The following is a 27745-nucleotide window of genomic DNA, read 5'->3' as shown; positions in this document are numbered from 1 at the left end:
CAGTCAAACATGATGGAATTATCCAAGAGGATAATGTTTCTGCTTTTCTGTAAGAGCAAAACACCCAGGTTTACACCATGCACAGACTGAAGAAGGTGGACTGATGTTTACATACTATAGTTTCAGTTGTCAGTTATTATACGCAGTCTCGAACCACATTTTAGATCCTAACCAAGCTTCAGACTTTACTCTCACACACTTCAGACCTGTCTGAGTTTGACAGGCATTTCAAAACATTATGTAATAGATATGATGGGAAAAGCAAACTACATGACGGTTAACTTGTCATGTTGCAGAGCTCTGTGTGTGCCCTCTGCTTAGTAAAGACACGGAGGCTTTTGTGCTCTCTGCAAGTTTCATTATGGGCGTATCTTTGTGTGGAAATAAATAAAGTTTAAAAACTCGCTCAGAATAAGAGTAAAAGCTGTCTGAGATTTTATAAAATGGGACTGTGTTGAACAAATGTTCTGTGTAGAAGTATACGCCTGTGCCTTTGTATCTCTTCCAGGAAACTGTTAGCTCAGTACGGTATCTAAATGTTATTCAGTTAATTTCAACCTTTACACTGTGTCTCTTATTCAGAAAAATAGCAAAAGCTCCAACAAACTACAAAACGAGTCTTCTAATACAATACAAGCAGCAGGTTTTAAAGTGATTTAAACCCTGTTTGTGTTATATTGTTGTTGGTAGAGATGGGAGGCTCGATCTGCTGGTTCTACTTCTAAGATTCACCTGTCCAGGTGTCTGCAGGACAGTGGGGTTTTTTTTCTTTTATAGTTGGCAAGGTCCAACAACTACAGCAACCTTTCTAATTTACCATCATATGTTCCTATCTCCAAGAGGGTCCCACTTTTCTCCAATTCCAGGAATTGCTCTACTGAGAGGAATTCGTAGTCCACGCCAGGAACTTCTCCTTCACGTGGGGCACGGGTAGTACCTAGACAGAAAAACAGAGAGAAACGTAAAGTTAGACGACTTCTTTTTTTCCCATTTCATTATGTGACATTTCATCACCTTGGGAATCTGAGTGCTATGATGTCAAATGAACTGCCATGTGAACCCTTTGGGATTTCCCACACACACTCGTTCCACCTTCCTCCCCATAATGCTAATCTTTCTGTTCCTATATCCTCTCGTTTAAGTTGTGCATATATATCCACATGCATTAGAAGCCTCCATCGCAATTGGTGCAGAGCGAGTTGCAAACAGCAGAGCCTAAAAAGAATGATTATCAATTGTCTGCTATGATGTTATTTCTCGGGTGGGGTGTGAAGTATTGTAGTGGCACCTCAGTGAGAGCCTGCCATATGTGCCGGGGTGGAATGGGAGTGTGTGTGTCTGTTTCTGAATTGGCATGCAGCCTGTGAAATTCTAGCACTTGCCTTTAATGGCTGCAGACAGTTGGCCGGTGTGGCACCAGCGGTAAACAGCTTTACACATGAAACGCTGTGTTTCTATTTAACCATTCAATGTTTGCCTGACTAATGCGATTTCCACGCTATTGTACGCGCCGCTCTGAAGTTCTCTTTAGCGTTATCTCACTCTCTACCTAATTGATTTTATCCTACTCCAAAAATCGAATTATTCTGGCACAAATAAAAGCATCCAGTGCCCATGGCAAAATATCTTTTTCTTCTATTTAGTGACAGCAGAGGGCTTTCCCTGCTTTGCCTTCTTCCCTTGAAACCCCTTTCTTCCATCTCCCGATCTGTCTTATCTTGCAATCATTTTGTCTCCAGTGGGCTGCTAAGCAATAAGCTGGTAAAAATAGATGTGTGAGAATACGGGGAGAGGCTCCCACTGCAGCCACGTTCGGTGACACTGGTGATAAATCACAGATGCGCACATCCTAACTCGAGCAAGCGTACAATGCACACAGAGAGTTTCCACGTCTGAAGATAATGAATCCCTTATACAAATATTCTTGACGTGCATCAACTCAATCATCTATTACAGTATATCGCCTATTCTATCACGGTTATATGCCATTGTATGAAGGACACAGACAGGGATAATCTTCTTGTGCATTACCAGAATTCGCAAGTAGCGCCCGCAAACATCTAATCGCTTGCGCACCAAGAGGAAATTGATTTAAAGTCAATCGGATACCAGTCGCTCTTTGCACGTTCCCAGGCAGAATTTCTTTTTGCCGAATGTCAACCGTAAAGAGTGCTCAGACAAGCCGGAGTGTCCAGCCGACTGTCAGTTCGCTTCGCATACAAAAGCGGCCATTGATTCGACTCCATTTAGACGGTGCTGCTCTTAGAAAACTAAATAGGAAGAATTGTGACCAGTGTTTCAAAGGGGGTGTTAAAAAAAAAAAAAAGGGAGAAAAAAAAGCAGAGCCTTGGCTTATACCCAGGGTTGAGACACTGTTATCGCTATAGGCCTAATTAATTCAATATCCCCTCCCCACAAAAGCTCCATTGACCAAACTGTGGAATGGTACGAGCAAGAAAGACAGGTTGAGAGCCGAGCATAGAGACTCCTGCGACTGTGCTAAGAGTTAATGTAATCCAGCTGCTGGTGCACACAACGAAGCCTCGGAGGGTGTTCATCTAAAGCTGGCTGCCTTGGGGCTTAATGGTTTCAGCGTATTCACGAGTTGAGTTGGGTAGGTGGGTGTTATGTAGAAAGAAAAAAAAAATTTTCATCATTAGCATTTCAGGAAGATGATCAAGGAAAAATGGTAAGACACTGGCAGTCACACTGTAATGCTGCCGCTGCATCAAAAACATCCCTCCAAAAAACTTAAAGCATTGCAGCCTGCAACTGTATGACACACACAGCAATGAAAAACTGTTTTTTATAAGGACAGAATAGAAACATTTAAGTCATTTATGCTTCTACAAGCATCCCGGGCCTGAGTTTCTGCTAATGAGAGGAATAATACAATGTGGGCAGGAAAGTTGCTAACTTGTGAGAGAAAGAAGTTTGTTTTCCAGTTACAACTTCTTTAGCTTCACAACTTCCTTGTCAAAAATAGGACCACATAGTTATGGCTCCATTAGAGAAAGCATGCACGATGTAAGGCATGACACGCCAGCATTTACATCACGCACAGTCGGTTGACCCTCTGAATGGTACTTCCTGTGGTCAGTTTTGGAAAGCATCGATAAAGCTGCTCACCTAAACTGTTCAACTTACATTCCTGCAGGATACTGAGCACTACCCATTAACACGTTGCATCCCACTTCAAGATACTGCCACACTTCCCCTGAATACTGAACTTACCACTAACTGTGTGGAAATTCTGCAAAACACTACATTTCAAGCAATGTCAAGTTTCTTTTTCTGAAGTATGCAGTGGCTGTGACTAGTCAATCCCAAACACCTTACCTAATATCAATAGCTTCAAAACATGTGTATACAACAGCCATCATAGAGGTTGTACACAACAAAATGAAGGAATTGACGTCTTTTTAAGAACAGAATTCATCAGCAATCCATTTATAAAATTAGTGAGAATAAAAAGGTCCAAAAGCGAACACATAACCTCAACCTCCAAACACAATCTCGACAGACCGAGTAGAAGGTTTTTAATTTTATATTAGATTAGTGTGTCAACTACCTTAATCTCGCACAGCTGAGCTAACACTTATTTTAGGTGAAACTGCAAAAAAGCCAATAAGCCTGTGTTTGAGGGTCAGCACGGAGGCTTGGGACTAGTTTTATTCAGCAAGGGGCTCTCTGCTGTGATTGGTGAAAATATAATAATGCATATCTGACTGAAGGGTATTTAGACCTGTCCTCACAGACACTTCACTACAAGGGCAACTATCACTGCTACTACTGCAAATGGAGTAAAAGAAGCAGTACTATAAGAAAAAACACTTGCCCATAGTGAGAGCAGGGGTCCGTGTGCATGTCTGCACACAGAGCAGGTCAACAGCCTCAAAAATACTGTCGCTGTCATAATGTGTGTTTTTTTAAAAAGTGTGGCTTTAAAGCTCTGCTGGTTTTTAATTTCTCCATTACCTGAAAGTGCTTTCACTAGAGCTTATATTTGTTTGTTAATATGTGTATGATTGTTGTTTAGAAATATGTACACGACTTTTATTAATTACACTTGTTCAATTGCTCTTTAATTCACATATCTAATCAATGGCAGTGCATTCGGGTGTGTAGATATAATCAAAGCAACCTGCCCGAGTTGAAACTGAGTGTCAGAATGGGGGAATAGAGGTGATTTAAGTGGTTGGTGCTGCCAGATAAACTCTTGTGAGCATTTTAGGAACTGCTGATCTACTGGGAGTTTCATACACACAACAATCTATAGGATTTACAGAAAATGGTCTACAAAAGAAAAGATTTAATGAGCAGTGATTCCCTGGGTGAAAAGTCTTTCTTGGCGTCAGAGGAGAATGGCCTGATTGTTTTGAGCTGTCAGGAAGGCTTAAATAATGACTTGTTTCACTTTTTGTATTCAGAATAGCATCTCTGAATTTGCAAAACATCAAATGAAGCAGATGGTCTAAAAGCAGGAAACCGAGGCTACATATTCACATGGGCTGGGACATGAGAAGATGGGAAAACGTTGACTCGTCTGATGAGTCTCGATTTCTCCTGCAACATTGCTGGGGTCAGAATTTGACATAAACAACACGGAAGCAACCGGTTCATACTGCTGGTGCAATCGGTTGGGAGATATTTTTTTTAGCACACGTCGGGCCCCTTAGTACCAACTGACCCATCTTCTGGTGGCTGCTTCCAGCAGAATAACACACCATGTCACAGAGCGCAAATCATTGGAAAGTGCTTTCTTGAACATGACAGTGAGTTCACTGCACTCAAATGGCCTCCACAGTCACTGATTTCAATCAAACGGGGCTCCTTTGGGATGTGATGGAACGAGAGATTCACATCGTGGATGTGCAGCCGACCAATCTGCAGCAGCTGTGTGATGCTGTCATATCAATATGGATCAAAATCTCTGAGGAGCATTTCCAGCATCTTGTTGAATCTCTGCCATAAAGAATTAAAGCAGTTGTGAAAGCAAAACTGGATTCAAACATGTACTTGCAAGATGTAACTAATAAAGTGGCCATTAAGTTATATGCAGTATTTTGTTTTAACTTGGGGCCCACTTGCAAGCAAGATCTTGATCACAATTAAACTTCTTAATTAAATAAATAAAATAAAAATACATTTGCATATCCTCCTGGTAAAACAAACCACTTTGTGTAGGATCAAGACTTTTTGCGCATGTTTGTGTGAACATATGGAGCTGTGCCTGACCTTTATTCCTTCCTGTCCGCCTGACTATCCGATTGTCTGTTCCTTCCCACAGATAAGAAACCAGCAAGCTGAGCCCAGCAGAAGGTTGACTCAGATACCCACAGTCAGAAGCAGTCTTCTGGCTCATATGTGAATGGCAAACATGCGCGCACACACACACACACACACACACACACACACACACCCACCCACCCCTTTTGGCCTGTAATAGTATAAACAGGTTTGAGAAGCAGACACTTCCTACTCAGTGTCCTTGTCATAATCAGCAGCTGTTCCCCCTCTGCCAGCCAAAACATGCATATGTAAGTGCCCGCACACAGACAGTGGGGAGGGAGGTGTCACCAAATGGCATGGTCTACGGATAACGGGGGTGTGGGTGGAGGGTAATCACCTAATGGAGCTTTATGCAACGATCTCCTTTGCAGCACACACATACACTCATAAACACCGCTTCATTATCATAACAGCTACAGAGGGGGCGCTGCCCTGTCTAAGCCGTGTACCACCTATGGCGATCGGATCAGACTCTACGAGGAGAGCAACTTAAATTCAGCACATCTGTACTTATTGGGTGCGGGGTGGAATGGATACTGGCCACCTTTGCTAAAAAAATGTTTTTGAAAAGTCAATGATCATATTGCTTCGATGCCCCTTAACTTATTGGCCAAATAATTAAGAAAAGTAAAAGCAGAAGGTAGACAAGAAGCAAAAAGGGAGACAGAAAAGATATACTGAAAGCATTCAGATGAGGCAAATAGTCAACATGGCACCCAAACTAGAACAGGTATTTCCACCCAAAAAATTTGATAAAATAAACAAATAGTGTAAATAAAAGTGGTACTAATGATTTTAACTAATATTGGATCAAAACATGGCTTATGGCAACTTAACTGTGTGAGAGCACAACAAGATGAAAGTCCTTTGAAAAGGAAGTTTTAAGGCTTTTGAAACATGAACACATTTATTATCGGCTTACTTTAGTATTTCAAAGCGTTCCGGCAAGGCCTGTAAAACTTCTGTGATTTTTAATGTTGCCATCCTCAACAGTTGGCAACATCATGTCCACTATCAAACATGGCCATGGCTGGCTTTATCAACTGTGAACCTAATTGTAACCAAGTGACAAACTTCACTTTGTACGTTGAGCTTAAAAAAAAAAAAAAAAAAAAAGGTAAAATACCATTTTCAGGTATACAATTGTTCCTGGCTAACAGAAGGCCCCTTCAGACTGAATTTCTCAATCATTTCAAAGTGAGGACATTCTGTCAATCAGACATGTGTCACCTTCACTATAACAATCTTCAGTAGTATCATCTGTCGTTTGTGAGATTTCATAGGACTCCGTCTGACCTATAACGCACGAGGTCAGATTTGTCAAACCTCGGCACCTTAATTCTGATACCAGATTTATGACTGAGGATTTCAAATTTTGAAATGGATCCATAAACTTTAGTAAATGGATTAGTCAACTATAACTGACAGCTCAACTGTCTGTAGTCAAATATATAATCAGTCATTTTCTGTTAGATATGAATCGATGCTGTCTTCATGACGGGATTAATTTAACCTACACAGGGATGCTGCTGCATCAGGGAGTGCAATTATTTCCCTGTTTGGTTTCCTCTATTTGGTGCAGCAGGTGTGGAATACAGTGGTTCCTCGCTGTTTCGATTGCTTTTGGTGCAATTTTGCACTTTTTTGGTGGTGGTGGTGGTGGTGGTGGTGGTGGTGGGGGGGGTGTTTTGTTTGTGGTTTTTTTTTTTTTTTTTTTTTTTCACAGCACATTGTGTTCTGCGTCCTGATCGACTGTAGACCATCTTCAGTCAATCAATCTCGTGCCGTGTCTCCTGTACAGAACAGAATCCGTCCAGCTTGTCAAATTTACATAAACCTTTGCTAGCAGAAGACAACAAACGCAACAGTGTTGACGTCAAAGGATTATAAGGCGCATTAAGTTAAACCAAACAGTCAGATAAGTCAAATTTTACTCATTCTTCTTGCTTCCTCCACTTCCGTACCATTGATTCATTAATGTTGAATTCTCTCGCAGCTGCTCTGTTCCCACGTTCTGGACCTGAAATCAGGGCTTGATCTTTGGTGTCATTCTATAATACTGGACTTGGTTTGAACTTTGAGAGCATTTAAACAAGAAACGTGTGAAAATGTCAACGCCTGTCTGAGAAAAGTGTAGAAAGTGTGCAGTGAGGGGTTTTACAGCCTTAAAACATCTATAATAATTGTAAAAAATAAAGTTAGCTATTTTGCGGATTTCACCTATTGCGGGTTATTTTTAGAACGTAACACCCGTGATAAACGAGGGACCACTGTAAACCCAGAGGAACTATTTCTGGAAACAAGTATCAGCAAGGCTTTGTCAAAACTCAGATTGAACGTCATTATTCTGAACTGTTGTAATGTGTGGAAGTTCCTTCCAGGAAGTTTGTTTTTCGGGGGGATTTTTTGTCAGGGAGTGAGCAAAAGCAACATACAAAAGGTATATGGTGAGGTCAGTGTGTGCCTCAACGTTTGTATTCGGTTGCATTTAGGCACCAGCGTTGATAACGCGTTCATCTTTGCCGTCTGAACAAAAATTAGATTCATCTCTAAAGAAGGCAGTTTGGACAAAGTGAGACTGTGAGAGAGGTTAGAAAGCAGTCATTTCTTTATTTTGCTGTGCTTTAAATCAATCATTTCTGTCAGTGAGCTGCGAATATCACAACAAGACACATGAGCACAGCTGTTATCTTGTGCACGCCAAGCTCTTAATGGGATAGTGTTCAGATGTGCCGTGCTGAAAGTGATGTGTAAATGTTCGTAACACACTCTTCCAGAAATCTATTTAGGGTGTGCATCCAGCGAAGAAGCCGCCACGTTCAGATAGTGTCAAATTAACCGAAATGACTGCACGTTCTTACAGCAAAAGCATTGAAGTCCTCTGACTTTGAACTTTACTACATTCTAATAGGCACAATCAAAAACGTATTCACTCACTACAACAGTATCTGCTTCAGGGTCTACACAGCCCATCACCGACGAAACTAGATCACTCCGCTCTTCATTCAAGAAACACTCCCTGTAATTCTTTCCATTTTCTCCATGTTCCTCTAGCATTACAATTAGAGGTTTCATAGGCAGATAAGCTCATGAACTCTGTGACCTCCCAGTCATCATCCTGAAATGTTTAACATCCCTCTTCCACTATAGCCTAAGACTCCACGTTCCTCCCTGCAGCAACTCCCCCAGCTCCTGACTCCAAAACAAGCCCATTGCCATTTTCTCGTAGCATTGCAACACTCAACATTAGTCAGCGTTCCTTGTAAACACTTGGGAAGATATTTGCAATGACAATTTTGTTGTCAGTGCTTTGAATTGAATATTGAATTGAATTAAGTGCTGTCAGGTTTCCAGTGTTGTCCACCTTACGGCTGCACTGAAAACTACTGATACTAGCTGAAGTTTTGTATAAGCCCCCCCTAGTTTCACTATATTAAAGTTGCTAAAACCTTAGTGATAAATTCCTAACTTGGTAAGCAGATAACATTTCAGGGCTTCTTATTTGAGTTGCTCTTGAACCTTTTCTTGAATGATGCAGTGTTCAAAAGTTGTTTATAACACTTTTAAATCAGCTATTTTGATCGTGTAAAGATCTGGATTGCACATGCATGTTTCTGTTGGCAAGTAAAAGTAAAAGAAACCTTCATAATTCTTGAACATCTGAAGTTTAATGTATTTACAAAACAAGTGAATGACGACTACTTTAGTGACCTTAGTAATAATCAGAATTTCGCAGAATCGGGTTTATCAGCAATCAAGGGCATAATGTTGCACGTGCACGTCTTTCAAACCACAATCAATAGATGACAGCAACTAGCCACGACCCTCACTGTGACCTTGGCCTGCCCACTTTGTCTAAACTGTCACTCGGCTTACAGCAGATCAATATCAGACTGCCTCCTTTTGTGCCAATGTCCCATTATCCAAACTGAACCGGGGTGTTCAGGGTTCATATTTTGGTTCAACGACGAGGAGAAAAATAATTTGATGTGTAATGGTGACACATATTACATACCAAAGGAAAAAAAAATCAAGACTTCACACAAGATGACTAACAATAACTGTCTCTTTCACAAATACACGGCCTAAGAATTTACATGGAATCTCATTACTTATCAAACAAAACATGCATGCAGTACACCTTATGATTTCCTGCTCTAAAGCAAAAAACTGATATAATGATCTTTACAAACTAACTTCAAGCACAGCTGACACTAGTGCCAGAGAAATCCAAGCAGCTCATCCATATTTAATTGATGGTAGACTATTTTGAGGGATCGTCTCCCCAAAGCAACCAAGTTGCCAAATAAGTCGGGACGCTGTGTGGAGACTGAATCTAATGTTTTATAATCATTTATAAATCACTCGTGTTTTAATTGGGAAAAAAATATTATTTTGGGGGGGGAAACCCAACTTATTAAACTAGGTGATATGTTTGAGTCCAATTTTGACAGAGCCATATTTAATAATAATTATTAACCACCTCCTCGAGAATATGCATGGTAGACTTAACTGTTGACGAGGCAGTCTTTCACAGCATGGTGAACACTTCCACACCTTCACCTCTAAAAAGCTCAACCTTCTATAAGACACTAACCAATTATTGTTACTGACCTGTTTCTTAATAATGTCATCAGCTGTAAAATGTCCAAATAGCTGCTGTTTTGATCATTTGTCTCCATCTCACCCTATCCCTAATATCCTTTCTCACCCCAGCCCTCTGCATGTCCTCCTTCACCGCATCCACGAGTCTTCCTCTGCTCTTTCCTGCCAGTTTCCTCTTCAACATCCTTTGTCTAGTGTATCCAGTACTCTGTTCTGAGCGCGTCTGAACCATCTCTTGCCTCTCTAACTTTATCTTCAAATTGCTCAACCTGAGCTGTCCCTCTGATGTACTAATTTCTAATCCGCTCCCTCCATCCCCTACCGGGTCGGCATCCTGTCCAAACCACACATCATAGCAGGTCTCACGACCATCATGTGAACCTTCTTTTTCGCTCTTGCTGCCATCCTTCTGTCGCAGATTGGCACTGGCACTCATCTCCACCCACTCCACCCCACCTGCACTCTCTTCTTTACGCCCCTTGTGGACTGTCCATTGCTTTGGATGGTTGACCCCAGGTATTTAAACTCTTCTACCCTCACCACCTCTGCTTGTTGCAGCTTCACTGTTCCACCCATCTCCCTCTCATTCACACTCACAGCTATATGTATTCTGCCAACGTTCATTCCTCTTCTCTCTAGTCCATGTCTCCATGTCTCCAGGCTCTCATCCACCTGCTCTCTCCTCTCACTACAGATCACAGTGTTGTCTGTGAGCATCATAGTCCATGGAGACTCCTGCCTGGCCTCATCTGTCAACTTGTCCATCACCACTGCAAACAAGAAGGGGCTCAGAGACTATCCCTAACATAATCCCACCCCACCTTGAATCCATCCGTCACTGCTGCCCCAGACCTCACCAATGTCTCGGTGTCCTTGTACATGTGAAGTGTCATCTTTGGGGTATTTTTATAAACCACTACATTCTGTTTTAATTATATTTTATGTAGTTTTTTTTCTAACCTTACTGGATACAAGGTTGGACACTAGGTTTAGCAACATTTGAGAAGTCAGTGCATGATATCTCAGTTAGATTTGAGAGTACAATGACACAAGAGCATGACAACACTGTTTAATTATTCTTCACTTAAACATATTCCACAACACTATGAAGGACAGAAGTCTATGAGGACTTGAACCTTGATGAATTATATAGGAGACAGAAGACCTAACATAGGAGATGTTCTAGTAGACAGTAGCTGGGCAACAACTGAGTCAGATGATAGTCAGTGACAAAGTAAAAGACAAAAGTAATCTTAGCCATATTTCCTTAACACAATGACATTAAGGCAGATGAAAAAGAAGTAGAAGGAGGCTCTACAGGCACGCACACAGCTTCTAAAAATAGCCACGTGTGATAAATCTGTTTATTTCCTACACTTGCATTCCCCCAGAGCAACAGAGGACCCTGGGCACATATCCCCCCAGGCCGAGGCCGGGCCTTTCATTTTGGTGGTGACCTACATTTAATTCCTTCCACAAGGACAACGCAGGGCTTGACTCCACGGATGACTTTGTCATCATAGCTGGGAGCTGGGAAGTCGCCCTCCTTGACATCTTTATTTGATCCAGTTTGAAGCTTTAGTTTGGCAAAAATCATTAGGGCATCTTCAGCCCGCTTAAATCTTTAAGCTGTCATGGTTTAAAAAGAGGCAAAAGAACCAGGCTGAAATATACTTCTTTGATATTACTATCAGCTGGTCTTTTAACTCTTAACCCCTTGGACGCTAACTTGGAGTAACCCTTGAGCTTTTTTCCAAAAGCAGTTTCAGTCATATTTCAGGCCTATGGTCTCTGCCTCTGCAGCTACCCTTGGAAAAACTCTGAAACTATTCTAATGATCATTAAATCATGTCTTTACTGATATAGCAATAAAGGGTATGGAAGGGTCTTCAAATGTTGTCCTTAAGGGGGAAAGATTTACAGCAAGAAGGTTCTTAGTGCAAATCTCAAGGTTTGAGCGTTTCTAGATGATGGTGATGATGAAGGTCACCATGGAAATATAAGGTTCAACTTAAAAAAAAAAGCAGTGACCCAGGTCAGGATATCCAAATAACACGATTATAATAGTTCTAACCTTGAAAAACTGTTCCACACAATTACTGTGTACCTGATATTTGAATTAAAAGACTTATAGGTCAAGCCTGTCCAAACGGCATTTCTTTATGAATTCTTTCACAACGACATCCAAGACAAATTACTGCCGCACACGTGCCGACTTTTTAAACATGTTTTTGCACGTGATCGATACCTGCCTAATCTGCAACAGCCACACCAGAAAGCAGAAGTTATTTTGTCACTGCTGATGACGCAACAGTATTGTTAAAAAAGCAACATGAACTGGGTTAATGCACACATGTCACACTGTATGGTTATAATTAGCAATAGTGTGCACACCGCAGCAATTTCTGTATAAAAAATTTGCAGCATCTATGTAAAACCATGATGTATTTGATTACACACACGCACCCTTTCAAAATAAAATAATTTTTGATCAATCACAACAATAAAGACATCTTTCTTTATTCAGTGCAATTGTTTAGATATCAGATATATCAATAAAGGATACTGTGCCACAGACAGGCACAAAGGAGTGTATTTGCAGGCTGTAGCAGTTCAGGTGAGCGGTTTAGGAAGCATGCAGAGGGTTCTTTCACGTAGAGATAGCATGAGAAAATACATTTAATGGTTTTTTTTGTATGGAGTCATTTTAAAAACTGACAGCATGATTTTTGTATTTTTGGTTTGTTTGTTTTTTTTACTGGAAACTGTCAAATTGACTCCAACTAATCTGTATTGGTGCTGAAAATAACTTATCAGTTTTGTAATGGGGCACTTCAGGGTATGCCCACACTATATCAACAGACACGCTATATCAACAGAATGACCAGTGTGACCTAAAAAACAAATGTCATTCAAACATCGAGGTTCAGAGAAACAACATACAGATTAGTGGGTTTCTGGATTTAGAAATAAAAGCAGCATATTAAAACAATCATTGTTTGTTTCAACACTTTCACCACTGAAGTGATCAGTGCTGTGAGTGAAAAGTAGGCCATCATAAATGTGTTTGGCAATGATTCATTATCATAATTGTTCTATTAATAGAGCCAGCTGTTCTTATTCGGCTTCTGTGCTGCCATTCAGGTCACTCAGGACAGGAGTTATTTGAAACGGTGCATTTTAAGTGGTCTGTGACTGACACATAGACAATGGCGCCACTCCTAAACTCTGACAGCATATTTGGACAAAATGTTGTTTTTCTACACGTGATAAGACACACACACAGACACAATACAAGGCACAATGTATTCCAGGTTATATGTATGAGCTAGGGTAGAGCAGAAGCTGTTATCTGCAAAAGTTGGTTAAAACTTTCATGACACGACTCAGTGGATAGTCCACAGGGACTTGTGATGTTCACTCCCTCTGCTTCCATTCCCTCCATCACTCCTTTCTGCTTCCATCACTTCTCCAGTTCATTGATTAAGACCACAGGCTCCACCCAGTCTCTGATCTGCTCATTTGTGATTTCTCTGTCTGCAGTACGCTTGGCAGTTATAACAGCAGCTTGTGTGGTCGGGCAAAACTCTTCCTGTTTCGCATTTGAATGGTGGAGAACTGTGGTTCTCCTCAAGTCTCACACCGGGTCCCACTGTAGGCCCAAATCTGTTTTTCTGCTCTAATGTTGCTGATGTCATACAATCCAGAAGTATAATTACAGCTTAATTCATTTTGGCTACAGCACTTATGTAAATGACCAGTGATACCGAAATCCAGATGTGAAGGATAAAGAGGATTCGCTTATGGTTTGCGTCAAGTAAAAGAGAAGACATTGTTTGTGCCTGGCTACTGAGATTAATACAATGCATGCTACCAATATTAACTCTTTCCCCATCAGATGCCTGCTAGATGTAACCTTTGTCCCTTTTCTCAACAGAGTGGTCCTATTTCATGGCTGCTTCACAAGTTAGTATAGTCAAACCACAACTTTATTGATATATATCAGGGGTGGGGGAACTCCATGCCTCAACGGTCGGTGTCCTGCAGGTTTTAGATGTGTCCCTGATCCAACACAGCTGACTTAAATGGCTAAATAACCTTCTCAACATGTCTTGAAGTTCTCAACAGGCCTGGTAATGAACTAATCATTTGATTCAGGTGTGTTGGCCCAGGGTGAGATCTAAAACCTTCACGACAACGGCTCTCGAGGCCTGGAGTTCCCCACCCCTGATATATAGTTATGTGCCAAAACTTGGGGGAGGTTGCCAGATGTCATCTTTATGGGGGTAACAGTTAACACTAAAAGGCATTCTGGTTAAAAATCTACACCAAACATTTCAGATTTTGGTCATTTTTTAGTCATAGGATGCTAGCAGCTGCAAATGAACTCTTGACCAGCTATCTTCTAGCAGCAATGAATAGCAGGTTAGAGAGGTCATGCAAGTTCATGTCCGTAAAACTCGATACACCAGGATCTTTTTAAAACATCTTCATAGACAAATATGATTGTCTTGACGTCACATGAGGCTGATTACCAGGGGTGGGCAATTCCAGGCCTTGAGGGCCGGTACCCTGCAGGTTTTAGATCTCACCCTGGGTTAACACACTTGAATCAAATGATTAGTTCATCACAATTCCTCTGGAGAACTACAAGACATGTTGAGGAGGTAATTTAGCCATTTGAATCAGCTGTGTTGGATCAAGGATACATCTAAAACCTGCAGGACACCGGCCCTCGAGGCCTGGAGTTGCCTACCCCTGCTTTATATGTAGCCCTTTTTACTAGTCTCCAACTCTTCCAATCAACTAGACAAGGCACCTAACACATAAACCTATGGGACACAAAGTGCCTATGGTTTGTTCTTATAACTGTGACAACATCCAGACAATTTATTTTTTAGTCAAACTCATTACAAAAATTCCATAATCGTTATAAAAGAGAAAAGCTTATTTTGGAAAGTATTTACGCATTTTGCTTTTGGTAGATTAAACACAAGACAAGAATAAAGGGGGGGGGGGGGGGGGGGGGGCACCACACACACAAGGTAACTATAGCCAAGTTTTCAGGGTTTTTTTCCTTCAAACGGGCCACATTTTGTTGATTCACTGTGGTTTATTAGAGCATCTGCTTTGATTAAATAGGTGCCAATTTAAAGAATACTGTATGTAGCTGGTGGAAAATGACAAGGAAGCAGCACGGATTATGGGCCTGCCTCAGAAATCTGGCTACAGTCTTAGACCCAACTGTTGTGCAGAAGCTATTACAAAAGCATTTCCCTCAGTCTCCACAATAAACATGCTCTCATGTCAAAGCTAGCCGGCTAGTCCACATTTTCCAAGAAGATACTGAGGCATGTCTTCATGGATAATTTTCAAGACGCGCACAAGCACACACACACACACACACACACACACACACACACACGTGGGGGGGTAGCAGACTGGCGCTATAGTCCAAAACCAAAACAGAGCCATCCACCATCTTGGCCAGAGCAAGCCTGCCAGTGTTTTTTTTCCCTTCTTTTTTCTCTTCCCCTTTTGGTGTAAGAATGCACGCACGCACGCACACACACACACACACACACACAAATGCAGGAGGGGTCACAAGCTGACTGGGGTTTGTCACCACGGCAGGGGGATAAGGCCATCTGTCTCAGTAAAGGGTTAATCCAACCAAAAGCACAAGCCACAAATTCCAGCATTTTCCAATCCTCACATTTCTGTTTACATTACATCTTTTTTGTTTTGCTTTATGTTTTTTGACTTTTTTTAGGTTTGAGGAGAGGAGCAGTTGCAGTCCATTGTCCAGGCTTTCAAACAGCCCCAACACCCCAAACAATCTCCCTTATGTGGTGATGATGGGCAAACAAATATTAAAAGGGACCATTTTTGTTGGGGTTTTCTAGACCTATAGTTGCTTTTCATTTGCGATTGACTGCTTTGAGTCAGGGGAGGTAGTTTTCGCCACTCTGGTTGGCTGAAAGAGGTATGCAAATAAGAGACAACGCACACATAAAAATACAAATACACACACCACAATCAGATCAAAGCAGGATTTCTCTTGACCCGCTATGTTCTCCATTCTTTCCCTTTATAAGAAATTCATTCAGCCCCATATGATTCCCATACAGATAGATGAGGACCAGGTTAAAAGGAGAGAGCTAATAAAATCCACTGCCAGTAGTGCAGTGTGAAGCTAAATCAGGCAGAAACCTGCCTGAAAATGCCCCTGCGCACACACTCACAGCCGGCCTTTGTCTTTTTTATTCCACCCATAAAGGAAAAAAGCACCATGGGCTAGCTACTACCTACAGCAATATGAAAATGGAAAAGAAAGGCTCTAAAACGATCCATTTAGAGGGGCGGGGTGGGAGCAGGGATGGGGATGGGGAGGGGGTCATCCAGACATGAGATCGAAGAAAAAGAAAAAAAAGAAAGAAAAGAAAGGTTGGGGGGGAGAAAGAGGAAGGATGAAAGAAAGGCAAAAGCTAACCGTAGCATCCCAGAAGCTGCAGACAGACAAACATACAGGCGGCAGTTTGCTGCTGGAGGCAATGGCTTCCAATGTGATCACACATGTCAACAGATCACACAGCCTTAACAGAGCCATCACAGGGCTGAAGAGCTTCCACCACAAACACACATACTGTACATTCACAAACAGGAAGTGACACTTTGCGCACACAAACACACACGGGGGCAGCGTGTCGGGCCACAGACAAAAATACACACAGACACGAGCATACCTGAGACAGACAGACACAGACACACACAGCTTCCGTTTGACCACAACACATCAGCCTCCATTACTGCCAGCGATGTGCCTCCGTCTCCCTCGCTCTGCTCCTCATACCTTCCGCCTGATGCACAGCCATCCCCATCGCCTGCCTCTCCATCCCAACCCCCAACCATTAAATCACAGCAACCCTAGGTGTCTCTTCTGCAAAGAAAACTCAAATCAAAATACCTCAATCAGGGAGCCTTTGAGGGGGGGGTGGGCTTCTGCTCCTTCCACTACAGTCCACAGAACAACACCACGTCAACAGGAGACAGGAGGAAAAAAAAAAATCCAATCAGGTGTAGATGAGGAATGAGGAGGGGGGAGAGAAACAACCCAAAAAACAAACAGTGCAGCTCCACCGTTCCTTCTCCTTTCCACCTTCTCCTTCCTTCTCCTGTGTGTCTGTCCTCTGTCCAGCTTTGTGATGCTAAGCTAACTTGAGCTAAGCTAAGCAGCATCCACACACTGACTTATAATGCGCTCCCGTCTCATACCCACACACACCAGCGCTGAGCTGAGCTTCAGTCTCTCTCTCGCTGACTGAGCCCCGCTGTTTTCCGTCTCGCAGGCACCCACATGCACCCGCCCACTTCCCCCTGCTCCCTCCCCTCCTCTTGGCTATTCACCCCTATTCTTTCTTGTTCTCATAGATCCCATCGGATCCCAACGACACCTCTTGTTTCACCGCTCCTCTCAGGACACTGATGTTCTTATACACACAAACACGTACGCTTGCTCTGGCTGTTGAACAAGTTCCTGGCAAGTCATCCTTGACCGACATGTGACGAGGAACCTTTTGCAGCAAATAAAGATGTGGAGTTAGGAGGTGAGATGAGAGCTGGCCACAGAGGAATGGACTGAAGTGAGACTGAGGCTGCATAAATATATATGTCAAACGCAAAAGAAGGAGCTAAATAGCCTAATTCCTACACTGCTGATATTTATAGAGGTTACAAGTCTGGTAGATAGATAAGCAAACTATAACACAACTAATCAACCGGGATAACTGCAGAACAATCCCAAAAGAACGAGTTCAAAGGTCCTTCATGTGAGAGTCAAGCTGAAATATGGACAAACAAGAAAAAACATATTTAAACTTTCCAAGTGGAAGAAGCTGCTATGTTGTGCTTTGTTGTTAAGGAAGGGGGCTGGGAAATGCAGTGCAAAGATATACAATGGAGTAAGGTCAAAGGTCAATAAAATCTGCATGCATGGAAATCTCACTTTATTTTGAGTGTGGTGTTGATGGACTGCAGAGCTCAAAAGTTAAATTTTAAAATGTAATGAAGGAGCAACTGCCATCAGGAAAAAAAAAACAAAGTAAATCACTGCTGGACACTTGCATTGGTGCGAGATTTAGCAATAATATTAGCATTTAATCTACAAGGTGTGCTGCTTCTTACGCTCCAAGGGACTTCATCTATCACAAATCCCCTTTATGGCAGCAATCCTTTGATCCTGATAATGGTTTTGTACCCCGGAGAAAAAAATAAAAAATAAAAACCATTTTGCCTATTCGGCAGTTACTGTTTCCTGCACAGTTGGCTTCATCTACCTGCAGCATGCTGGGAACCCCCCATTTTAAGTGTGCTCCAACTAATACAGAGATGCTGTTTTGTGACCTAGAGCCCTACCCCTGTGGTTTAAAAAAACAAAAGTCAGCAAAAACAGAAAATAAATCTGTACAACAACAATGTTCCTATGTCTGCATGAAGCTACACCCAGCAGCTGGTTAGCTAAGCCTTGCAGCCGTTTTTGAAATGAGCAGACACAAATACTGTTTTGGCTACCGTTTCCTCCTCCTCCCAGTTGTCGGGCTAAGCTAACTGTCCCCCGGTTCTATAGCTTAACTTCTGACATAAAGAGATAAATGTATTTCAGAAGATTCTTTTAATTCGCAGATGTCAGCAGGTGTGGTGTGGATGGACTACTGAGATAATGCCAATGTATAGTTCTGTGTCAGTACAAAAGTTGCACTCAAGTATGGCCGTGGTGTAAGGTGTTTGGAGAAGTCCAGCGCGTGGCAAACTTGGCTTTGAGAGATGGTTGAATTCAACAAAGAACTGGTTTAACAGGAAGGATTAGTTGTTGAACAGACATGTTCGAATACACTTAGGAGAGCTTCCCTTACATAGTGCGTGACAGATACCGGACACACGGATTATTTGACTGACATGCATCCTCTTCTCAGGAAAAAAAAAAAAAGCCTCAAGTTTAGATCTAGGTCTTGTTTTTACCTTGTAGTGCCTTTACTTGACTTCATTTGCTGCTTAGAAAGGGCACCGCCACTCTCAGAGCTTTGTGCATTTCTTTTGCTTTGTTGAGGTACCACTGTGTGATTGCATCTCCGACTGCAATTTTTAAAGTATGACTAGAGAGGCGGCTTGTGTGTCCGTTGTTGACACAGACGAAAACCCGCTCGTATTGGACAGGACAGTGAGCTCTGATCCAACCACAGGTTATACATCTAAATGCTTATTCATGTTTATGTTAGCTTGACTAGCTAGCTAGAATCAACACTGATTTGAGTGTGTTTGTCCCCCAATCTTTCCATCCCCTCTCTCTTTTCTCCTCTCTGCCCATCCCCCCCGCTTCTTGCCCTCCTCCCACACCCAAACTCCACCCTACCCCCATCTCGATCCCCACGGCTTCAGCCCACACCTCCCTCCAAGCCGTCCTCTTAGCCTATATACGGGTCGTCCAATTGTCTGCACTGCCAGTCCCGCAATTCATCATCACTCACACACACACACACACAGACAGACACACGCACGTGAACACAGACTTGTGCAAACCCTGTCCATTTGAGGAGCGATCCCCAAGCCATCGGCATCACAACAACTACAGCAGACAATACTGCTTACTTGCCTTGATGCAGGCGAGATCAGAGCTCCCTTTTCAAGGCTTGTCGACACAGAACGGCGAGATTTAAATATCAGGTATTAAACCCACAGAGCAACCGTCTTCTTCTTGCTACTGCTCCGATCGTTGTAACTGGCAGGGAGGAAAAAAAGAAGAGGAAGACAAAGACTGATACAGAAGGAGAACGGGAGCAGCAGTGGCAGCGGGAGGACGAGAGGCAGTGGTGTCATGAGTTGGGGGGGTCAGGAATGAAGAGGAGGAGGATAGAGGGAGTGGAGGGTCGGTGGGGATAATGGGAGACTGGGAATGTTTGACGTACAGATGGGATGACCACAAGGGAAGCAGATAAATGCCTCGGCAGATGGGGGAGGGTGGGAGTGCTGTGCTTCAAATATTAACAGGGTTATAGGGACAGCTGACTTTTTTGGACATGCGAGTGAGGAAACTAGTTTATGGACAAATGACAACAACAACAACAAAAATTCTCTTGCACTTCTTGTTAGTCATTTCTCCAACCATGTTTTAAAAGTTCATTTTTATCTGGTTTTTACCCCTTAACTATATAATTAGTCCAATTCCACTGTGCCTTTTTAAAACTGCTGGTTGGATGGTAAAATAGCCTCCAATCATTTTTCTATGAAGCGAGTGTGTCTAACTGTTTTTTCTGAAACTGAACATTAGGATATTTACACCAGCTGCTTATGTTTTTTTTTTAATAAAGCTACATTCAAGTTTAAGATATAGTGAAGTGGCGTATGGACAGCAGACAGCAAACACGCACTGAAAACTGTTACAAAATACTGTTTAATCCCTCCGTTGTTGTGTAGTTGTTTAGGGAACCAGTGTGTGTGATATTCTTGCCAATTTCCAGAATAAATCTTAAATCAATTTCTTTACCTTGCTAAGAACCAAAGCAAAACCTGTTTTTCCATGTTTTTTCTAGAATGCACTGACTTTGGAACGACGTCACTCCCGAGTTCCGACATTGGAGCTCTAAAGAATCTGGATCCTGGCGTTTTTCTCGTCTCCCTCACCCAGTCGCAGCAGATAGCTCCCCCTCCATGAGCTTTCCTGTTAAAACAGAGTTCTTCCTTCCCACCATTGCCAAGTGCTTCCTCGCAGCGGGCCACCTGATTGTTGCGGTTCTCTCTCCATTTATTGTACAGTGTACCTTACAATGTAAAGAACCTTGAGGCGACTGTTGCTGTGATTTGGTGCTATATAAATAAAACTGAACTGAGCTAAATGTCAAGCAGCTCACAGGTAATACATGGATTTTGACCTATAGTGCTCTGACAGTGACAGGAGGACTATAAAAGTGTAGAAAGGTTGATTAAGCTGCGATACAATTTTTGCCAAATTACACCAGACCTCTCTCTCCTTCTGTTTCTCCACCTGCTGTTTGCTTTAAAAAAAAAAAAAAAAAAAAAAATCACACGAGCACAGGAACATGTGAAAGCGCCTTGATCAAGGATCCGACCATTATAAACAAAGATAAACACTGACCTCACACAACTGCAGGTCAAATGCAAACACACCCATTTCACAAACACGTGCTTTTTGCTCTGACTGTGATGGGCATAAGGATACATTTAGTCACTGCCCCATGCAACATGACCTCAAACAACACAAAGAAAATATTAAGCTGTTGCAAAGCATCTCTGAATTCAATATTCTGGTAAAAGATGGACTCTCCACTACGAGCCATGACAATGAAAACTTTAGAGTCCTATTAAACATGTGGCCCGGAGAACACCTTCATGCACCGTTTGCTGCCAACAGCAGCGAGGTTTTTACTGGTGTGCCTCGGACCACTCCGTAATTAAAACGGCTGGCCCCTCCCACCCTCTACCAGTGTCTAGCTGACATATGGCAGTGGAGGTAATGCAGACAAAGTCAGATAGTAATTTGTGTGAGAGACCATGAATAAACTAATTAAAGAAAGCCAGCTGATAAGAACCATGAACATTTTCATCCTTTGGCAGATCCTTTTCAAATCCAATTCCAAAAGAATGAACTTAAAATCCAATATGGCGAGGACATGGAAACCATTTAGCTGTTGAATAACGCTGATTAACACTTTCATCGCAATTTGCATACTGTGGATTTTAATTTATACTAAAAAACAAAACAAAAAAAACAAGCAAAGTTTTTATTGTGGAAATTGTGAAATTATGTAATATTGCTATTGTGAGACTGATGGATATTACTAAAGATCACTATATCACTGCACCACAGATGCAAATATTAAAATGCTGAGTAGAGACATTTGCAGACAAGCCAATCATTTATGCAGTTTTGCTCTTTCCCCCTCGCTTATTATAAGTCAGGCATTCTGTAACCACGATAAGTAGGGATTTCCAACTCGAGCAGCAGGATAATGATTCACTATCCTCTGATTGGTCTAACTGGACCACTTTCAATGTCCTGTGCAATTCAAGGTTAAGTCAAAATTGGCAACAGGCATCAGGCATAAATCTACTCTAGGAATATCATCTGTCTATAAGAATGCTATTATGTTGTTTATACAATAACGCCACATCATTAGCACCAACACTGTATTCAAGTGGTTTTTTTCCTGGAGCAGAGAATGAAACTTCAAATGTCTAATTCCACTTTGAAGCAGTAGATATGAGAGAAATATGCGGCATTAGAAAATAAATGTGCTTTCAAATAACTGTTGCTATATCAACACTAAGAAAAAACACATCAAAGACACCAGGCCTCTATTCCTGGATTATCCAACCAGAGAAGATACTGGTTAGTGATAGAGGGATGCTGATGAAGCTACAGGTACTATATTTACTGCCTTTATTGATCCAGTGGTCATGAGATACTACTAGGCTATTCATCGTCTTATATGCTGGTAAAAAGAAGGCAAATCTACTTTTTGAGGTTTGCGAAGACATGTTATCTATCATCCAAGAGGCTTCTTAAGTAAAAAACAAAAAGGTGAATAGAGGTGGTGGCTTATGATACCAGCTATCAGCCACTTACAATGCAGTCTTAAGACCTCCTCCCAGGTTCTTTAACTCCAACACTCACACCTAACCTAAATGGATCTCAATAGGCAATATGATAGAGTGGGGCAAGGCCCTACATTGGTTTCACCTTTAACCCCTGGTTATGCTAATGACACCCCTTTCTTCACACCGTGGCTTATGTGATGACTCACATGATTGATAGGTCAGGACCACCTCCAAAGACCGCAATCCCCACTAGGGGTTAACGCTGCATTCCAGAAACCACAGAACTCGGGAGTGACACCACTCCTGAGTTAGCATGTTCCCAAAAACACGAAAAACAAGGTAGAGCGATCCAGGCTTTACTAGCAGTTCAGCAAAACACTTGTTTTTTGCACTTAAAAGCACATTCATGGATATGGCCTGGTCAGTGCTCTGAGTATGGCACAACAGTGGCATTACAGAGAAGTTTCAAAGTTCTATGTTCAATGCCGCCATCATGGACTGTTAACTCTGGGCTGCTCAAACTTTGTGAGTAGGACATCAGAGTTGAGAGGGTGTTCCTACTGAGAGCAGGAAAAAAATCCAACTTTCAACTTATTCAGGAACACACCATAAATGTGTGAATAAGTGAAGAATATTCTTGGATGAGCGGTAAAACGTCTTCACAAACTTGACCCTACACAGACTACACTCTCCATTGTGGAAACGGCAGATATTTTTTCCCTTGATCTAACTTGATCTAACGTTACTTGACAGGATGGGTGGTGCGTGCAGCATGCCTAACTTTGTGTCAACTAGTTGATGATTAGTTTGGAAAGAAGGCAGAAGAGCAGGATGAACAGAAATGTTGTGTGATTAAACAGATGAAGTCATGATTAAGGTTTTTCAGGAACAGGATATGAAGCAATCAGTCCTGCTAATTGCACGGCCAATATTGGTTTAAAGACAAACAATCAGGCTTAATTAGAAACAGCGGTAAAGGGTCTGTGTGAGGCAAGCAAACTCATTCATACATGGATCTAAAACTAATGAAGCCTGGATGTGAGACGGCGGTTTGCAATGACCTAAACGAAGAGTTTTCTGATTTTGTTTGGATGCTTACACAACACTGTCCCCTGGTAATGGTAATACGCTACTGCTTAAACAGTATTTAGGGATGGTTAATCATGTGCAAAAGACTGATCAATACTGATGTTCTTTAAGAATATCGTTGCTGATGTGAGGAAGAGGAAGAGCACTGGATAAATGACTGATGGTCACGTACCCTAGAATCTTCTGAATGTATACTGTATGTATGTATACTGTACTTGGACAGACTTTGATGTATGCGTTTGTATGATTCCTTTAATTATGTGTTTTGATGCAAGTCTCATACATTTCTTGAATGCATACTTATTAAAAAGAACGGAATGTGAAAGACACAAGAAGGATTCAGCAAAAGACATGTCATGAACTCACAAGGCACAGCGTGACGGTAGAGGTTGTCTCTGATGGTCTGCTGCAGTTCGTGGTCAGGCGAGGACTTCTGGAAGCGCTGGCTCAGATACTGCTTCAGGTCCTTGGTCAGCTTGCTTCCTGTGATTGTGAACACAAATGTATCAAAACAACTGAAGTAAAAAGCAGGCCAGCACACATAAAAACATCACAAGAGCCAAAATGACACTGTTAATCCACAGCGGAGCGTCAAATGACCACACCGCTTGGCTCCTGTGAAAAGAAATACACAGGTTTGTCCTGCAACTACAGTAAAGCTTGATGCTGAGCGAGTGCACAGCCGTGAATTGTACACTTGCCATCGTCACTGAGAGGGGGTAGCTGGCCGCTCACTCTCGCTCCAGCAGGCCAGGACCAGCCAAATCTAAGACTGCTAGCACCATGGCTAACACAGAAGCAGCCCTCCTACCGTTTAGCCATCTGCACCTCAGACACACATTAGGCAACTAAAGGGCAGCATGAGGGGAAAGTGTCCATATGTGTGTGTGTTTGCTCCCGAATCTGTGCCTGTGTGTGGTTATCATAGATACTGTCCACGTTAGTGGCAGTTCCACGCCTGTTCAAACGCATCACATGCAGTCTGAGAACATAACAGAAAAAAAAAAAGAGCCGAGATGTCTGCCGTCACCCTAAACAGACTGAAAAACTGGGTTTTATACTCAATTTATACTCGATGACAATTTCATGATCGAATTTTGTGACAAGACTCCTTCAGGCAACAACAAACATCTTATTTTCTTCATTAGTGTATGTCCCATTACTCATTATACAAAAGATGTATCTCCCATCTTTCCATGGCTGCCGAGACCATTTTTGGTTGTCTTGGGCAAACAACCAATCATAAAAGGCCCTGGTTTCTGTTTCCATGGAAACTGTGTGTAAGTGTGTATGTGTGTGTACATGCGTGCCGGTGTGTGTGTTTAATAAGATGATTGAGATTGTTACCAAAGTACAGAAGAGCATTCTGCATTGGTTAGCAGAAAATATTGTTTTTGTTTTTAATGATGTAAACCTACAATGGAAGCACACCATGCACAGGTATGGTGCGCCTGCCTTTTATTTGATTGTGACCAAATATTTTGTCTGTGATGCATGACAATATACATGAAGAAGCACAAAGTAGATGCAGAAACATATGGGCAAATTATCAAATTGTGGTTTGGAAGCAGTCGGGTAATTAAAATGTCAGCATAGAACACATTTAACTGTTGTTCCTCTGAATTTGCAGTTATTTTTCCTCATCTTCATTTTTCTGTTTTAAATAAAAAGTTCAAATTTAATATTTCTCTTAATTTGTATAAAAAATAAAAAAAAATTTTAAAAAAGCGTCTGTAGATCACACTCCTTACTAGGAGTTAATCCAACTCCATGTATTGAAATGTAATTGACTCCGTTATAAATAAACTGAGGTCTTCGACCACTGCAAAGGTGAACCGTTATAAATCAGTTTTACTAATCGATGATGCGTAAGCTGTCTATAAAAAGAGGTCAAGTCTTCCATCACTATCTGAGCTTGCTGTTGGGAGGGTATGCTGCTCCTGGCACCGTCCCATACAGACATATCACTCAGTTGTAATCCTCACAACAGGTCACAAGCTAACTCTCACGCCAACAGAGAGCCTAACGCACTCTCTGATGTGCTCATGTACACAATTACTAGAGGGCCATGGGTACTCCTTCCTGCCAGACTTCAGACTGATTGTGTAACCCAATGTGAAATTTGGACTGGACTCCCTGCAATATCACTAAAAGGTCACCCAAAGTGAATGATGGCACAACATAGTACAATTTAGGTTTTTCCTAGTAATGTTAACTCAATATTGTGGTATATTTTTAGCCATAAAGAGGTGTAGCCACTAATATGAATCAAGATCCAAAAATGCTGAATTCTGCAGTTCCAATCAGGCTCAAAACCAAGTGCTCATCAAACTCAGCAGCAGCTTTTGTGCATCATCAGTACACATTATTTTGGCTGATTAAAAGATGAGTCACTCTTTCAGATGAAGCAGGCCGGCTTAAGAAAGCTAGCACAATCCTTTTACGTGGTTGGTGATGGGTGTGCCATCAACAGCACCTCAAGGAGCAATTGCATAAGAGCTAATCCAGTTACATTGAGTCTGTCCTCCCCCAACTCTCTCTTTGTGTGCCATTATCTTGATGGAACAACGATGCTTTCGTAAAAATGAGCAGCCATCCTTCAAAGTCACAAAAGTATGAATAACAAGACCCTAAAGGACTGCCAGAGTAGTAAATGATAAGAAGATAATCAACATGTCCCAATGTAATTAAGTAGATAGCGCTATCTGTCATCCTTCTGCTCCTGTACAGAGCTGATAATTAAGGCTATCCACTGATCCCCACCTGGTGTCAAAATATGGCATTTAACAGTAAGCATTTAGGGGAAAGTCTGACCCAATTTCAACTACCTGCATAGACCAGGCTGGTACTAAAGCTCACCATTACAAAGAAGCTGCTTAAGCCTTTTTTCCCTAAAACTGAAATTACCTGCTAGAGCTCCATATTAAGACTCTATGCCAAAAGTCAAGTCCTAATATATTTCATCTGGCACATCTGAAAGGAACACAATAAAACAAAGCAAAATAAAAATACAATTAGGATTTGTTCAGGATACAAGATCCAGATGTGAGAAGCAAATCAAGTCAACTTAGATGTTACTTGCCTTGGAACTCAAGGCAAATACAAAATAAGGAAAAAACAAAACTCTGAATCAGTCTCTTTTCAGAAATCACAAGGCCCACAAACTATTTTTTATCTAAAGTCTGCATTTGGCAGCCAAAAGAAACATACAGCTAGCTAACAGTAGAACCTGGCTGAAGGAGATGCTGATAATATTTACATCTTTTCAAACTGTCGAGCACAAGCTTCCCATCACACGTTAAATTATTCTTTTCTTCTAATGTAGTTGGACACTACGAATTCTCCTGACATTTAAACCTTGAGTGGCAAAGTTAATTTTAAGGTCCACCAGAAAGGACAGTAGAAGTACAGCCAAACCCCCAATCTTCCTGCACACTGTGGTACTATTACTTCCATGCTTTAAACGCAAGCCAAATAAAAGCACACCATCTTGAACAATGTTCTACAAGAAGTGCAGGATGAGTGACCACTAGCTTTTCCTTGGCCGGTACTTAGATGTCTGCTGGGACCAAGTATGCATGAGGTTCGGGAGTCAAATGAACCTCTTTCTGCAGCTACACGATGTACTCTGTTGTTTCTGGTATGAGGTCAAATACCATTCGACCACATTTCCTATTGCCTTTCCCTTCCCAGCTGAGTACTTTAAAACCACTATCCTTAAGTGATCCAACAACGTGAGATTCTTTTGTGTCTTTTGCCTCCAAATATGTTTTGGTTGATGAAACGGTAGGAAAAAAAAAATCCACTGTTATTGAGTGGATAGTGTACCAGCAATCTGTCAGGTCAACATGATACCTCTCATGATCACCTCTCCTTAAACCTTAAAGACAGCTAGTCAGCTCCTTAAAAAGACTGCCAAGTATACATTTAAACCATTAACTGCTACCAAGGTGCTGTTTTGGTACCATCTATACAATGACACAGCACTCTGGCTGTGATGGCAAATAGCGCCGCTTCTGTATGTAAAATGAACATCTTAAAAATCTTTCAGTTTTAGTTTTGAGCTTTAATTTCAGATAGTTTTAATTCTGATGCCCTGATGATTTTACCTGTAATTCAGTTAACACAAAAACATCACCGAACTCTA

The 27745-nt window shown here is 41.7% G+C and overlaps 1 protein-coding gene across 31 annotated transcripts in view; it reads right to left on the bottom strand.

Moving 5' to 3' along the window:
- Window positions 1-27745, bottom strand: part of magi1b (membrane associated guanylate kinase, WW and PDZ domain containing 1b) — a 149042-nt gene that overhangs the window by 56063 nt on the left and 65234 nt on the right. For all 31 annotated transcript variants that reach the window (XM_085405942.1, XM_085405949.1, XM_085405948.1 and 28 more), the window contains exons 2-3: window positions 23965-24081; window positions 818-937 (exon numbers count right to left, since the gene is read on the bottom strand). In XM_085405942.1, the coding sequence (XP_085262068.1) occupies window positions 818-937; window positions 23965-24081 (237 nt within the window). The remainder of the gene's footprint in view (window positions 1-817; window positions 938-23964; window positions 24082-27745) is intronic.

Source organism: Rhamphochromis longiceps, linkage group LG5, assembly GCF_057381845.1.
Source record: "Rhamphochromis longiceps isolate RC_006_pf linkage group LG5, R_longiceps_female_GT1.1, whole genome shotgun sequence".
NCBI lineage: Eukaryota > Metazoa > Chordata > Actinopteri > Cichliformes > Cichlidae > Rhamphochromis > Rhamphochromis longiceps.
The sequence above is the reverse complement of the archived record's forward strand: the minus strand, read 5'-3'. Positions and strand labels throughout refer to the sequence as shown.